The following is a 13,493-nucleotide window of genomic DNA, read 5'->3' on the forward strand; positions in this document are numbered from 1 at the left end:
CACTAATTGTGAGAGTCAGGATTGGGGGAGGGAAAGCTGTTCCTAGATCTGTACCTAGGAGGAAAACTTAACCCCAGAGCATTAGGTCACCTTGTCACACTTGTACTCTCCGAAGCGTAGTCCCCTGATGATCTGTCTGTAGATGAGGTCTGTGCTGACGGAGTCCTCTTTACAGTCATGCCATGGGGTGAAGATCTCCTTTCTGTAGTAGAGTCGCCAGGGGGCGTGCTGCTCCTGTCCACCCTTCCGTTTCACTTCCTGTTCGCACTGGGAGATGGCGTCCATCACGTGCTCCCGCCCGCTGCCCAGCGACCACACCTGGAGGGGGGGGGGGGGGGGGGGGGGACCAGCAGACACCTCATTGACATTACACTAAACACATACCAACACTAGGAAACCTGTCACAGTGGTCTACCAGACAGTTTCTCAATTCCAAATCGACCCCCAGTCTCTCGTCTCTAGACGCTCCTTTAGATCGGAAGAGGTCAGCAATACGGCCAAAATGTAATCCGACCTATCAGAAGGCAAAGGTGAAGCCCGTGCCATATCGCTTACACCCTCGGATGTACAGGAGGGGCCTAAGGGTCGAATTCAGGGTGTCTCAAATACCTTTCTGGAAGTAGAGGTCAGAGTAAAACAGTACAGTACTGCTTACCTTTTCATAGATAGCCACGTAGAGAGAGAAGCCGAAGGTGTCTTTGAGGGAGACCTTCTCAGAGAGTAACTGGCAGATCTCCTTGGAGGTGGAGGAGGAGTCTACAGGCAGGCTGATGGTACGACTGTCCATCAGGGTCACAGACACCGCAATGGGCTTCTTAGACTTGGTCGCCTGTCAGTCACCACAAACACAGGTCACAGGTCATTGGTTGGAGAAGAGAAAAACTACAGAAGAACTACAAAAAGTTTAAACAAAATTGGGATCGTTAAGAAAAGAACCCCGAACTGAAACCCTTTTTTTGTTTATGTATTTATTCCTCCACAAAATTCAAATCACAGTGAAGTTATCACCAAACTACCACTAACAGGCCCCAAACTACCACTAACAGGCCCCAAACTACCACTAACAGGCCCCAAACTACCACTAACAGGCCCCATACTACCACTAACAGGTCCCAATCACCAAACTACCACTAACAGGCCCCAAACTACCACTAACAGGCCCCTAACTACCACTAACAGGTCCCAAACTACCACTAACAGGCCCCAAACTACCACTAACAGGCCCCAAACTACCACTAACAGGTCCCGATCACCAAACTACCACTAACAGGCCCCAAACTACCACTAACAGGCCCCTAATTACCACTAACAGGTCCCAAACTAACACTAACAGGTCCTGATCACCAAACTACCACTAACAGGCCCCTAACTACCACTAACAGGTCCCAAACTACCACTAACAGGCCCCAAACTACCAATAACAGGCCCCAAACTACCACTAACAGGCCTCAAACTACCACTAACAGGTCCCGATCACCAAACTACCACTAACAGGTCCCAAACTACCACTAACAGGTCCCAAACTACCACTAACAGGTCCCGATCACCAAACTACCACTAACAGGCCCCGATCACCAAACTACCACTAACAGGCCCCAAACTACCACTAACAGGCCCCAAACTACCACTAACAGGTCCCAAACTACCACTAACAGGTCCCAAACTACCACTAACAGGTCCCAAACTAACACTAACAGGCTCCAAACTACCACTAACAGGCCCCAAACTACCACTAACAGGCTCCAAACTACCACTAACAGGCCCCAAACTACCACTAACAGGTCCCAAACTACCACTAACAGGTCCCAAACTACCACTAACAGGTCCCAAACTAACACGAACAGGCCCCAAACTACCACTAACAGGCCCCAAACTACCACTAACAGGCTCCAAACTACCACTAACAGGCCCCAAACTACCCCTAACAGGTCCCAAACTACCACTAACAGGTCCCAAACTACCACTAACAGGTCCCGATCACCAAACTACCACTAACAGGCCCCGATCACCAAACTACCACTAACAGGCCCCAAACTACCACTAACAGGTCCCAATTACCAAACTGCCACTAACAGGCCCCAAACTACCACTAACAGGCCCCTATCACCAAACTACCACTAACAGGCCCCAAACTACCACTAACAGGCCCCTATCACCAAACTACCACTAACAGGCCCCAAACTACCACTAACAGGCCCCTATCACCAAACTACCACTAACAGGTCCCAAACAACCACTAACAGGCCTCAAACTACCACTAACAGGTCCTGATCACCAAACTACCACTAACAGGTCCCAAACTACCACTAACAGGTCCCAAACTACCACTAACAGGTCCCGATCACCAAACTACCACTAACAGGCCCCGATCACCAAACTACCACTAACAGGCCCCAAACTACCACTAACAGGCCCCAAACTACCACTAACAGGCCCCAAACTACCACTAACAGGTCCCAAACTACCACTAACAGGTCCCAAACTACCACTAACAGGTCCCAAACTAACACTAACAGGCCCCAAACTAACACTAACAGGCCCCAAACTACCACTAACAGGCTCCAAACTACCTCTAACAGGCCCCAAACTACCCCTAACAGGTCCCAAACTACCACTAACAGGTCCCAAACTACCACTAACAGGTCCCAAACTACCACTAACAGTTCCCGATCACCAAACTACCACTAACAGGCCCCGATCACCAAACTACCACTAACAGGCCCCAAACTACCACTAACAGGTCCCAATTACCAAACTGCCACTAACAGGCCCCAAACTACCACTAACAGGCCCCTATCACCAAACTACCACTAACAGGCCCCAAACTACCACTAACAGGCCCCTATCACCAAACTATCACTAACAGGTCCCAAACTACCACTAACAGGTCCCGATCACCAAACTACCACTAACAGGCCCCAAACTACCACTAACAGGCACCAAACTACCACTAACAGGCCCCGATCACCAAACTACCACTAACAGGTCCCAAACTACCACTAACAGGTCCCGATCACCAAACTACCACTAACAGGCCCCGATCACCAAACTACCACTAACAGGCCCCAAACTACCACTAACAGGCCCCAAACTACCACTAACAGGCCCCAAACTACCACTAACAGGTCCCAAACTACCACTAACAGGTCCCAAACTACCACTAACAGGTCCCAAACTAACACTAACAGGCCCCAAACTAACACTAACAGGCTCCAAACTACCTCTAACAGGCCCCAAACTACCCCTAACAGGTCCCAAACTACCACTAACAGGTCCCAAACTACCACTAACAGGTCCCAAACTACCACTAACAGGTCCCGATCACCAAACTACCACTAACAGGCCCCGATCACCAAACTACCACTAACAGGCCCCAAACTACCACTAACAGGTCCCAATTACCAAACTGCCACTAACAGGCCCCAAACTACCACTAACAGGCCCCTATCACCAAACTACCACTAACAGGCCCCAAACTACCACTAACAGGCCCCTATCACCAAACTATCACTAACAGGTCCCAAACTACCACTAACAGGTCCCGATCACCAAACTACCACTAACAGGCCCCAAACTACCACTAACAGGCACCAAACTACCACTAACAGGCCCCGATCACCAAACTACCACTAACAGGTCCCGATCATCATCATAAAGTGAAATAGATAAATACCATACTGTAAAGGTAGTAGGAGGAGAGAACAGTTGGGTTAAAGAGAGGTAGACATGGAGGAGACAGCAGCGAAATCCTGTATGGCAATACTTTGAGAAGTTAAATCAGACGGTGATGAAATGTGGAATTGGCAAGGTGGAATTGGCAAGGTGGAATTGGAAAGGTGGAATTGGCAAGGTGGAATTGGCAAGATGGAATTGGCAAGGTGGAATTGGAAAGGTGGAATTGGCAAGGTGGAATTGGCAAGATGGAATTGGCAAGGTGGAATTGGCAAGGTGGAATTGGCAAGGTGGAATTGGCATGGTGGAATTGGCAAGATGGAATTGGCAAGGTGGAATTGGCAAGATGGAATTGGCAAGGTGGAATTGGCAAGGTGGAATTGGCAAGATGGAATTGGCAAGGTGGATTTGGCAAGATGGAATTGGCAAGGTGGAATTGGCAAGGTGGAATTGGCAAGGTGGAATTGGCAAGGTGGAATTGAGCAACAGTGGCAGTACAGGGGCATTGCTTAACCATCTGAAAAGGGAGGCACCGTGAGACACCCAATCAGTTGCTGGCAGCAGTACCATTATGGATGGAGTGAGAGAAATCACACCGCTGATTACAGAAATGATATGCAACTATTGTCAAATGGTAGAGGATGTCTGCTTCAGTGCCCTGACGGCATATCTAGAACCAGACGAGATGTTGAAAAACCGTGACGACCCCGGCCCGGAGAAAGTGTACAAAGAACGAGCTCCTCAACATCGTACGTCTGTGAACACGCTGTCATACATCACTGCGACGAGTAGTCGTCGTCACGGCGACGAGAAGCGGGACAGGAAGTCCCATGTGCTGACCACTGAGAACATGTAAGAGAGGCACACAGCAGAGAACCCTAAAACGGCATTAAATACCATTGTTGCTGATTGGGTTGAGGGACAGCAGTAATAAGCAGGTTATCATTTCAATGTATGAATGCAAAAATCAATGGCTGTTTTAAACGTCAAGATTTAAATAAATAAAAAATGTAAAGATATCCCTAGTTCCCTCTCACCTCTAGTTCCAGCCAGCTCGGAGGCTCTCCTCTAACCCCATTGGCTACGGTGCGTCTCAGTCTCTTGGCACAGTAGGGGGCGTAGCCCATCGGGCCGAAGCGGATGAAGCTCTGAAGGAACTGCAGGAAGGGAGAGAGGAGAGTGATCAGTCAATGTAGGACCTTATTGATCTAGACTATATCATGCATGGGTCCATTCAGAGTAGTGATCATGCATGGGTCCATTCAGAGTTGTGATCATGCATGGGTCCATTCAAAGTTGTGATAATGCATGGGTCCATTCAGAGTTGTGATAATGCATGAGTCCATTCAGAGTAGTGATAATGCACGGGTCCATTCAGAGTTGTGATAATGCATGAGTCCATTCAGAGTTGTGATAATGCATGGGTCCATTCAGAGTTGTGATAATGCATGGGTCCATTCAGAGTTGTGATAATGCATGGGTCCATTCAGAGTTGTGATAAACATGGGCCCATTCAGAGTGGTGATAATGCATGGGTCCATTCAGAGTTGTGATAATGCATGGGTCCATTCAGCGTTGTGATCATGCATGGGTCCATTCAGAGTTGTGATCATGCATGGGTCCATTCAGAGTTGTGATAATGCATGGGTCCATTCAGAGTTGTGATAAACATGGGCCCATTCAGAGTTGTGATAATGCATGAGTCTATTCAGAGTTGTGATAATGCATGGGTCCATTCAGAGTTGTGATAAACATGGGCCCATTCAGAGTTGTGATAATGCATGAGTCTATTCAGAGTTGTGATAATGCATGGGTCCATTCAGTGTTGTGATAATGCATGAGTCCATTCAGAGTTGTGATAATGCATGGGTCCATTCAGAGTTGTGATAAACATGGGCCCATTCAGAGTTGTGATAATGCATGAGTCTATTCAGAGTTGTGATAATGCATTGGTCCATTCAGAGTTGTGAGTTCAGAGTTGTGATAATGCATGGGTCCATTCAGAGTTGTGATAATGCATGAGTCCATTCAGAGTTGTGATAATGCATGGGTCCATTCAGAGTTGTGATAAACATGGGCAACTCAGACTTTACGTAAATCATCCACTAACCTGGTTTCCACCCAACCTTTTTAAGCGAGTAAATTACAAATTGGATAAAAACAAATGTCACGATGTGCCTGATGGAAACAGCAAATTTGTCTGTAAACTTTCCAACCAAATGTCAACAAAACAAAACGCGCTAGACAAGGTGAGATACTTTTGTGTCGGTAAAATGAGTAATGCGAGAAGTGGAGGAGGAAATGGCTTTTATGTAGAAATATTGATATAATAACCATCACATCGAAGTAAACTTGGAGTTACGCAATGATATGGTGTGTGGTTCTCCCACTACGACTCAGGGAAACCAAGCAGTTTATTAGGGCTACAGATAAAATAAGTTATGATCAACTTCACAGGGTGGAGAAAGTGCACGGTGACGAGCTTGACGCTCCTCTCCAATAAATATCCGGGGTCTTATTCTGGTGACACGATGATCCATGCTGGGCTGCCGTTTGACTAATGTAACCAATCTCACTTTTCTGTCCATAATAATCTCATCATGTAGGCTAGCCGACCCGCACTGAATATCTGCAAGGACAGGAGGGAGGACCTACCTTGATAAAGCGTTCAGTGGGGGGGAAGATCCCCAGACAGATGGACAGAAGGATCCAACCTCGGTAGAAACTGCTGCGGTTACCGTTCTCCTGCAGCTGCTTACAGATCTGACAATAGATCTCATCTCTACGTGGAGAAAACAGAGGAACAGAGGGAGGGCAAAGAAAGAGGGAGATGAAAGAGAGGGCAAAGAGAGAGGGAGAGGAAAGAGAGAGGGAGAGAGATTAAATAGAGAGGGAGAGGAAAGAGAGAGGAGAGAGAGTAAAGAGAGAGGGAGAGGATAACGAGGGAGAGGAAAGAGAGAGGGAGAGGATAACGAGGGAGAGGAAAGAGAGAGGGAGAGGAAAGAGAGAGAGTAAGAGAGGGAGAGGAAAGAGAGAGAGAGGAAAGAGAGAGGGAGAGGAAAGAGAGAGGAAAGAGAGAGGGAGAGGAAAGAGAGAGAGAGAGAAAAGAGAGAGGGAGAGGAAAGAGAGAGAGAGAGGAAAGAGAGAGGGAGAGGAAAGAGAGAGGGAGAGGAAAGAGAGAGGGAGAGGAAAGAGAGAGGGAGAGGATAGAGAGAGGGAGAGTAAAGAGAGAGGGAGAGGATAGAGAGAGGAAAGAGAGGAAAGAGAGAGGGAGAGTAAAGAGAGATGGAGAGGAAAGAGAGAGGGAGAGGAAAGAGAGAGGGAGAGGAAAGAGAGAGGGAGAGGAAAGAGAGAGGGAGAGGAAAGAGAGAGGGAGAGGAAAGAGAGGGCAAAGAGAGAGGGAGATGAAAGAGAGGGCAAAGAGAGAGGGAGATGAAAGAGAGAGGGAGAGGAAAGAGAGAGGGAGAGGAAAGAGAGGGGGAGAGGAAAGAAATTGGGATAGGCAAGAGAGGAAGAGGCAAGAGAGGGAGAGGTAAGAGAGAGGGAGAGAGGGCAAAGAGAGAGGGAGAGGAAAGAGAGAGGGAGAGGGAAGAGAGGGGGAGAGGAAAGAGAGAGGGAGAGAGAGGAAAGAGAGAGGGAGAAGAAAGAGAGAGGGAGAGGCAAGAGAGGGAGAGGCAAGAGAGGGAGAGGAAAGAGAGAGGGAGAGGAAAGAGAGAGGGAGAGGAAAGAGAGAGGGAGAGGAAAGAGAGAGGGAGAGGATAGAGAGAGGGAGAGGTTAGAGAGAGGGAGAGAGATTAAATAGAGAGGGAGAGGAAAGAGAGAGGAGAGAGAGTAAAGAGAGAGGGAGAGGATAACGAGGGAGAGGAAAGAGAGAGGGAGAGGATAACGAGGGAGAGGAAAGAGAGAGGGAGAGGAAAGAGAGAGAGTAAGAGAGGGAGAGGAAGAGAGAGAGAGGAAAGAGAGAGGGAGAGGAAGAGAAGAGAGAGAGAGGAGGAAAGAGAGAGGGAGAGGAAAGAGAGAGAGAGAGAAAAGAGAGAGAGGGAGAGGAAAGAGAGAGAGAGAGGAAAGAGAGAGGGAGAGGAAAGAGAGAGGGAGAGGAAAGAGAGAGGGAGAGGAAAGAGAGAGGGAGAGGATAGAGAGAGGGAGAGTAAAGAGAGAGGGAGAGGATAGAGAGAGGAAAGAGAGGAAAGAGAGAGGGAGAGTAAAGAGAGATGGAGAGGAAAGAGAGAGGGAGAGGAAAGAGAGAGGGAGAGGAAAGAGAGAGGAGAGGAAAGAGAGAGGGAGAGGAAATAGAGAGGGAGAGGAAAGAGAGGGCAAAGAGAGAGGGAGATGAAAGAGAGGGCAAAGAGAGAGGGAGATGAAAGAGAGAGGGAGAGGAAAGAGAGAGGGAGAGGAAAGAGAGGGGGAGAGGAAAGAAATTGGGATAGGCAAGAGAGGAAGAGGCAAGAGAGGGAGAGGTAAGAGAGAGGGAGAGAGGGCAAAGAGAGAGGGAGAGGAAAGAGAGAGGGAGAGGGAAGAGAGGGGGAGAGGAAAGAGAGAGGGAGAGAGAGGAAAGAGAGAGGGAGAAGAAAGAGAGAGGGAGAGGCAAGAGAGGGAGAGGCAAGAGAGGGAGAGGCAAGAGAGGGAGAGAGGAAAGAGAGAGGGAGAGGAAAGAGAGAGGGAGAGGAAAGAGAGAGGGAGAGGAAAGAGAGAGGGAGAGGGTAGAGAGAGGGAAAGGTTAGAGAGAGGGAGAGGATAGAGAGAGGGAGAGGATAGAGAGTGGGAGAGGATAGAGAGAGAGAGAGAGGATAGAGAGAGGGAGAGGAAAGAGAGAGGGAGAGGTTAGAGAGAGGGAGAGGATAGACAGAGGGAGAGGAAAGAGAGTGGGAGAGGATAGAGAGAGGGAGAGGTTAGAGAGAGAGGATAGAGAGAGGGAGAGGAAAGAGAGAGGGAGGGAAAGAGGAAGAGGCAAGAGAGGGAGAGGCAAGAGAGTGGGAGAGGAAAGAGAGAGGGAGAGGTTAGAGAGAGGGAGAGGATAGAGAGAGGGAGAGGAAAGAGAGTGGGAGAGGTTAGAGAGAGGGAGAGGTTAGAGAGAGGATAGAGAGGGAGAGGAAAGAGAGAGGGAGAGGTTAGAGAGAGGGAGAGGTTAGAGAGAGGATAGAGAGGGAGAGGAAAGAGAGAGGGAGAGGTTAGAGAGAGGATAGAGAGGGAGAGGAAAGAGAGAGGGAGAGGATAGAGAGAGTGAGAGGAAAGAGAGAGGGAGAGGATAGAGAGAGGGAGAGGCAAGAGAGTGGGAGAGGATAGAGAGAGGGAGAGGAAAGAGGGAGAGGATAGAGAGAGGGAGAGGCAAGAGAGTGGGAGAGGAAAGAGAGAGGGAGAGGATAGAGAGAGGGAGAGGTTAGAGAGAGGGAGAGGATAGAGAGAGGGAGAGGAAAGAGAGTGGGAGAGGTTAGAGAGAGGGAGAGGTTAGAGAGAGGATAGAGAGGGAGAGGAAAGAGAGAGGGAGAGGGAGAGGTTAGAGAGAGGATAGAGAGGGAGAGGAAAGAGAGAGGGAGAGGATAGAGAGAGGGAGAGGAAAGAGAGAGGGAGAGGATAGAGAGAGGGATAGGCAAGAGAGTGGGAGAGGATAGAGAGAGGGAGAGGAAAGAGGGAGGAAAGAGAGGAAAGAGAGAGGGAGAGTAAAGAGAGATGGAGAGGAAAGAGAGAGGGAGAGGAAAGAGAGAGGGAGAGGAAAGAGAGAGGGAGAGGAAAGAGAGAGGGAGAGGAAAGAGAGGGCAAAGAGAGAGGGAGATGAAAGAGAGGGGCAAAGAGAGATGGAGATGAAAGAGAGAGGGAGAGGAAAGAGATAGGGAGAGGAAAGAGAGGGCAAAGAGAGAGGGAGCTGAAAGAGAGGGCAAAGAGAGAGGGAGATGAAAGAGAGAGGGAGAGGAAAGAGAGAGGGAGAGGAAAGAGAGGGGGAGAGGAAAGAAATTGGGATAGGCAAGAGAGGAAGAGGCAAGAGAGGGAGAGGTAAGAGAGAGGGAAGAGAGTAAAGAGAGAGGAGAGGAAAAAGAGAGGGAGAGGAAAGAGAGAGGGAGAGAGGGCAAAGAGAGAGGGAGAGGAAAGAGAGAGGGAGAGGCAAGAGAGGGAGAGGCAAGAGAGGGAGAGGAAAGAGAGAGGGAGAGGAAAGAGAGAGGGAGAGGAAAGAGAGAGGAAGAGGAAAGAGAGAGGGAGAGGGAGAGGATAGAGAGAGGGAGAGGTTAGAGAGAGGGAGAGGATAGAGAGAGGGAGAGGATAGAGAGTGGGAGAGGATAGAGAGAGGGAGAGGAAAGAGAGAGGGAGAGGGTAGAGAGAGGGAGAGGGGTAGAGAGAGGGAGAGGTTAGAGAGAGGGATAGGATAGAGAGAGGGAGAGGATAGAGAGTGGGAGAGGATAGAGAGAGAGAGAGGATAGAGAGAGGGAGAGGAAAGAGAGAGGGAGAGGTTAGAGAGAGGGAGAGGATAGAGAGAGGGAGAGGAAAGAGAGTGGGAGAGGATAGAGAGAGGGAGAGGTTAGAGAGAGAGGATAGAGAGAGGGAGAGGAAAGAGAGAGGGAGAGGAAAGAGGAAGAGGCAAGAGAGGGAGAGGCAAGAGAGTGGGAGAGGAAAGAGAGAGGGAGAGGTTAGAGAGAGGGAGAGGATAGAGAGAGGGAGAGGAAAGAGAGTGGGAGAGGTTAGAGAGAGGGAGAGGTTAGAGAGAGGATAGAGAGGGAGAGGAAAGAGAAAGGGAGAGGTTAGAGGAGAGGGAGAGGTTAGAGAGAGGATAGAGAGGGAGAGGAAAGAGAGAGGGAGAGGTTAGAGAGAGGATAGAGAGGGAGAGGAAAGAGAGAGGGAGAGGATAGAGAGAGGGAGAGGAAAGAGAGAGGGAGAGGATAGAGAGAGGGAGAGGCAAGAGAGTGGGAGAGGATAGAGAGAGGGAGAGGAAAGAGGGAGAGGATAGAGAGAGGGAGAGGCAAGAGAGTGGGAGAGGAAAGAGAGAGGGAGAGGATAGAGAGAGGGAGAGGTTAGAGAGAGGGAGAGGATAGAGAGAGGGAGAGGAAAGAGAGTGGGAGAGGTTAGAGAGAGGGAGAGGTTAGAGAGAGGATAGAGAGGGAGAGGAAAGAGAGAGGGAGAGGGAGAGGTTAGAGAGAGGATAGAGAGGGAGAGGAAAGAGAGAGGGAGAGGTTAGAGAGAGGATAGAGAGGGAGAGGAAAGAGAGAGGGAGAGGATAGAGAGAGGGAGAGGAAAGAGAGAGGGAGAGGATAGAGAGAGGGAGAGGCAAGAGAGTGGGAGAGGATAGAGAGAGGGAGAGGAAAGAGGGAGAGGATAGAGAGAGGGAGAGGCAAGAGAGTGGGAGAGGATAGAGGGAGAGGATAGAGATGGAGAGGATAGAGAGAGGGAGAGGCAAGAGAGGGCAAAGTGCAGCCGGAGCCACAGCTGAGTCACACACCTGAGGTCTCTTCTGACGATGGCGTAACCCACGATGCTGTGCAGCTTTTCCAGAGCAGTCATTGGCCGGTCGAGGGTGGGTCCCTCTCCTACCAGTATCTCGTCTTCCTCACTGATGGTTTGCACAGTGGGCGGCTTGGAAACCTCTTCTCCTTCCTCTGACTGGGGGGACACAACACATCATAAAGATCACTCTATGGTTGCAGGCCCCCTCTCCCACCTCGAGGCTACCCGGTTGTCGCCCCATTTTAATGTTTAGTCTAGATATTGAGTTTGAGTTTGAGTTTATTTTTATTTTTTACAGGGACAGTGCACATTAATCAACATTTCAGTAAAAGTGCCGGTTTTAGCCAACCGGCTAATTTTCAACCGCAGTCCCTGGGCAGGTTATTAAAAACAATTACAATATAGACAATAGCAACATAGAACAAGCAAGACATAGCAACATAGGACAAGCAAGACATAGCATACAGACAGAGCAACATAGGACAAGCAAGACGTAGCATACAGACAGAGCAGCATAAAACAAAAAGCAGCAAGACAAAATTCATAAAAGCAACAAAGTGTTTCCACACCTCACAAGCTACAGACAACAGACAACATGGAGAGTGGCAACACACAGCTGTTCACAAATCTGATTGACCTTTAGCCATGTCTTCAAGCATTTTGTGAAAGTGTGATATGTGGTGCAGTTATGTGTGTCTGATGGCAGTGTATTCCAGACATGGGAAGCTCTCACAGAGAATGCAGATTTACTAAAGGTGCTTTTCCTTAGGGGAACTATACAGTCACCTCTCATGGTGACTGTGAGAGGTATAGTCACCTCTCATGGTGACTATACAGTCACCTATCCTTCCTGTTTGGCCCTGTCCGGGGGTGTCCTCGGATGGGGCCACAGTGTCTCCTGACCCCTCCTGTCTCAGCCTCCAGTATTTATGCTGCAGTAGTTTGTGTCGGGGGGCTGGGGTCAGTTTGTTATATCTGGAGTACTTCTCCTGTCCTATTCGGTGTCCTGTGTGAATCTAAGTGTGCGTTCTCTAATTCTCTCCTTCTCTCTTTCTTTCTCTCTCTCGGAGGACCTGAGCCCTAGGACCATGCCCCAGGACTACCTGACATGATGACTCCTTGCTGTCCCCAGTCCACCTGGCCATGCTGCTGCTCCAGTTTCAACTTCCACCTGACTGTGCTGCTGCTCTAGTTTCAACTGTTCTGCCTTATTATTATTCGACCATGCTGGTCATTTATGAACATTTGAACATCTTGGCCATGTTCTGTTATAATCTCCACCCGGCACAGCCAGAAGAGGACTGGCCACCCCACATAGCCTGGTTCCTCTCTAGGTTTCTTCCTAGGTATTGGCCTTTCTAGGGAGTTTTTCCTAGCCACCGTGCTTCTACACCTGCATTGCTTGCTGTTTGGGGTTTTAGGCTGGGTTTCTGTACAGCACTTTGAGATATCAGCTGATGTACGAAGGGCTATATAAATAAATTTGATTTGATTTGATTTGATGGCAGACCTTGTGGATCTGCTGCCATATGTCTGGGTTTTCTGTTTAACAAAAATATTGAGTGGAGGGGGAGCCAGGCCATTGAGGATCTTGAATACAAGACATGCGTCGGTGTATTGCACAAGATTTTCCCAACTCAAGAGCTCATGCTTTCTAAGGATGTGACAATGATGATGGCTATTGGGCTTCCTATCAAGCACTTTGAGAGCCTGTTTGTAGACAGACTGAATAGGTTTTAATGTTGTACAGCAAGCTTGGGCCCAACTAGTCAAGCAGTATGTTAAGTGGGGGAGTATCATAGATTTGAAGTACAGTTTTGCTACCTCTGTAGTCAAACAATTTCGTATAAATCGGAAATTAGCTAGGTTGAATTTGGTTATTTGAATTACCTTTTTCACATGCTTTTTAAAAGAGAGGTTGGAATCAAGTATGATGCCAAGGTACTTAAAATCGGATACCACCTGGAGCTTCTCCCCTGACACATAGACATCTGGCTCAGTAGCATCTGTTGCCCTCTTTGTGAAGAACATGCAAACAGTTTTTTTCACATTGAGATGCAAACACGAGTCACTGAGCCACTTTGTAACCTGGACCATTACAGTAGTGAGTTCTTGTGCAGCTTGTTGTTTGTTCTTTGCATGCACATATATCACTGATCATCTGCATACATTTGAACTTCAGACCCAGTACAGACAGAAGGCAGATCATTAATGTACAGGCTGAACAGGAGGGGCCCCAGTATTGACCCTTGGGGCATGCCCACATCATAGCTACGAGTGGGCGACAGCTCATTGCTCACTCTGACACACTGAGTTCTGCCTTCAAGGTATGATTTCATCCATCTCAAGGCATCAGGGGAAAAGTTGAACTTGGACAATTTTGTGATGAGAAT

At 48.8% G+C, this 13,493-nt stretch overlaps 1 protein-coding gene across 2 annotated transcripts in view; it reads right to left on the minus strand.

The window, feature by feature from the left end:
* Nucleotides 1-13,493, minus strand: part of myo7ba (myosin VIIBa) — an 86,681-nt gene that overhangs the window by 38,882 nt on the left and 34,306 nt on the right. For both annotated transcript variants that reach the window (XM_031838177.1, XM_031838178.1), the window contains 5 exons: nucleotides 11,096-11,256; nucleotides 6,328-6,454; nucleotides 4,710-4,829; nucleotides 656-829; nucleotides 91-318 (listed from right to left, as the gene is read on the minus strand). In XM_031838177.1, coding sequence (XP_031694037.1) covers nucleotides 91-318; nucleotides 656-829; nucleotides 4,710-4,829; nucleotides 6,328-6,454; nucleotides 11,096-11,256 — 810 coding nt within the window. The remainder of the gene's footprint in view (nucleotides 1-90; nucleotides 319-655; nucleotides 830-4,709; nucleotides 4,830-6,327; nucleotides 6,455-11,095; nucleotides 11,257-13,493) is intronic.

This window comes from Oncorhynchus kisutch, linkage group LG13, assembly GCF_002021735.2.
Source record: "Oncorhynchus kisutch isolate 150728-3 linkage group LG13, Okis_V2, whole genome shotgun sequence".
Classification (NCBI taxonomy): Eukaryota; Metazoa; Chordata; class Actinopteri; order Salmoniformes; family Salmonidae; genus Oncorhynchus; species Oncorhynchus kisutch.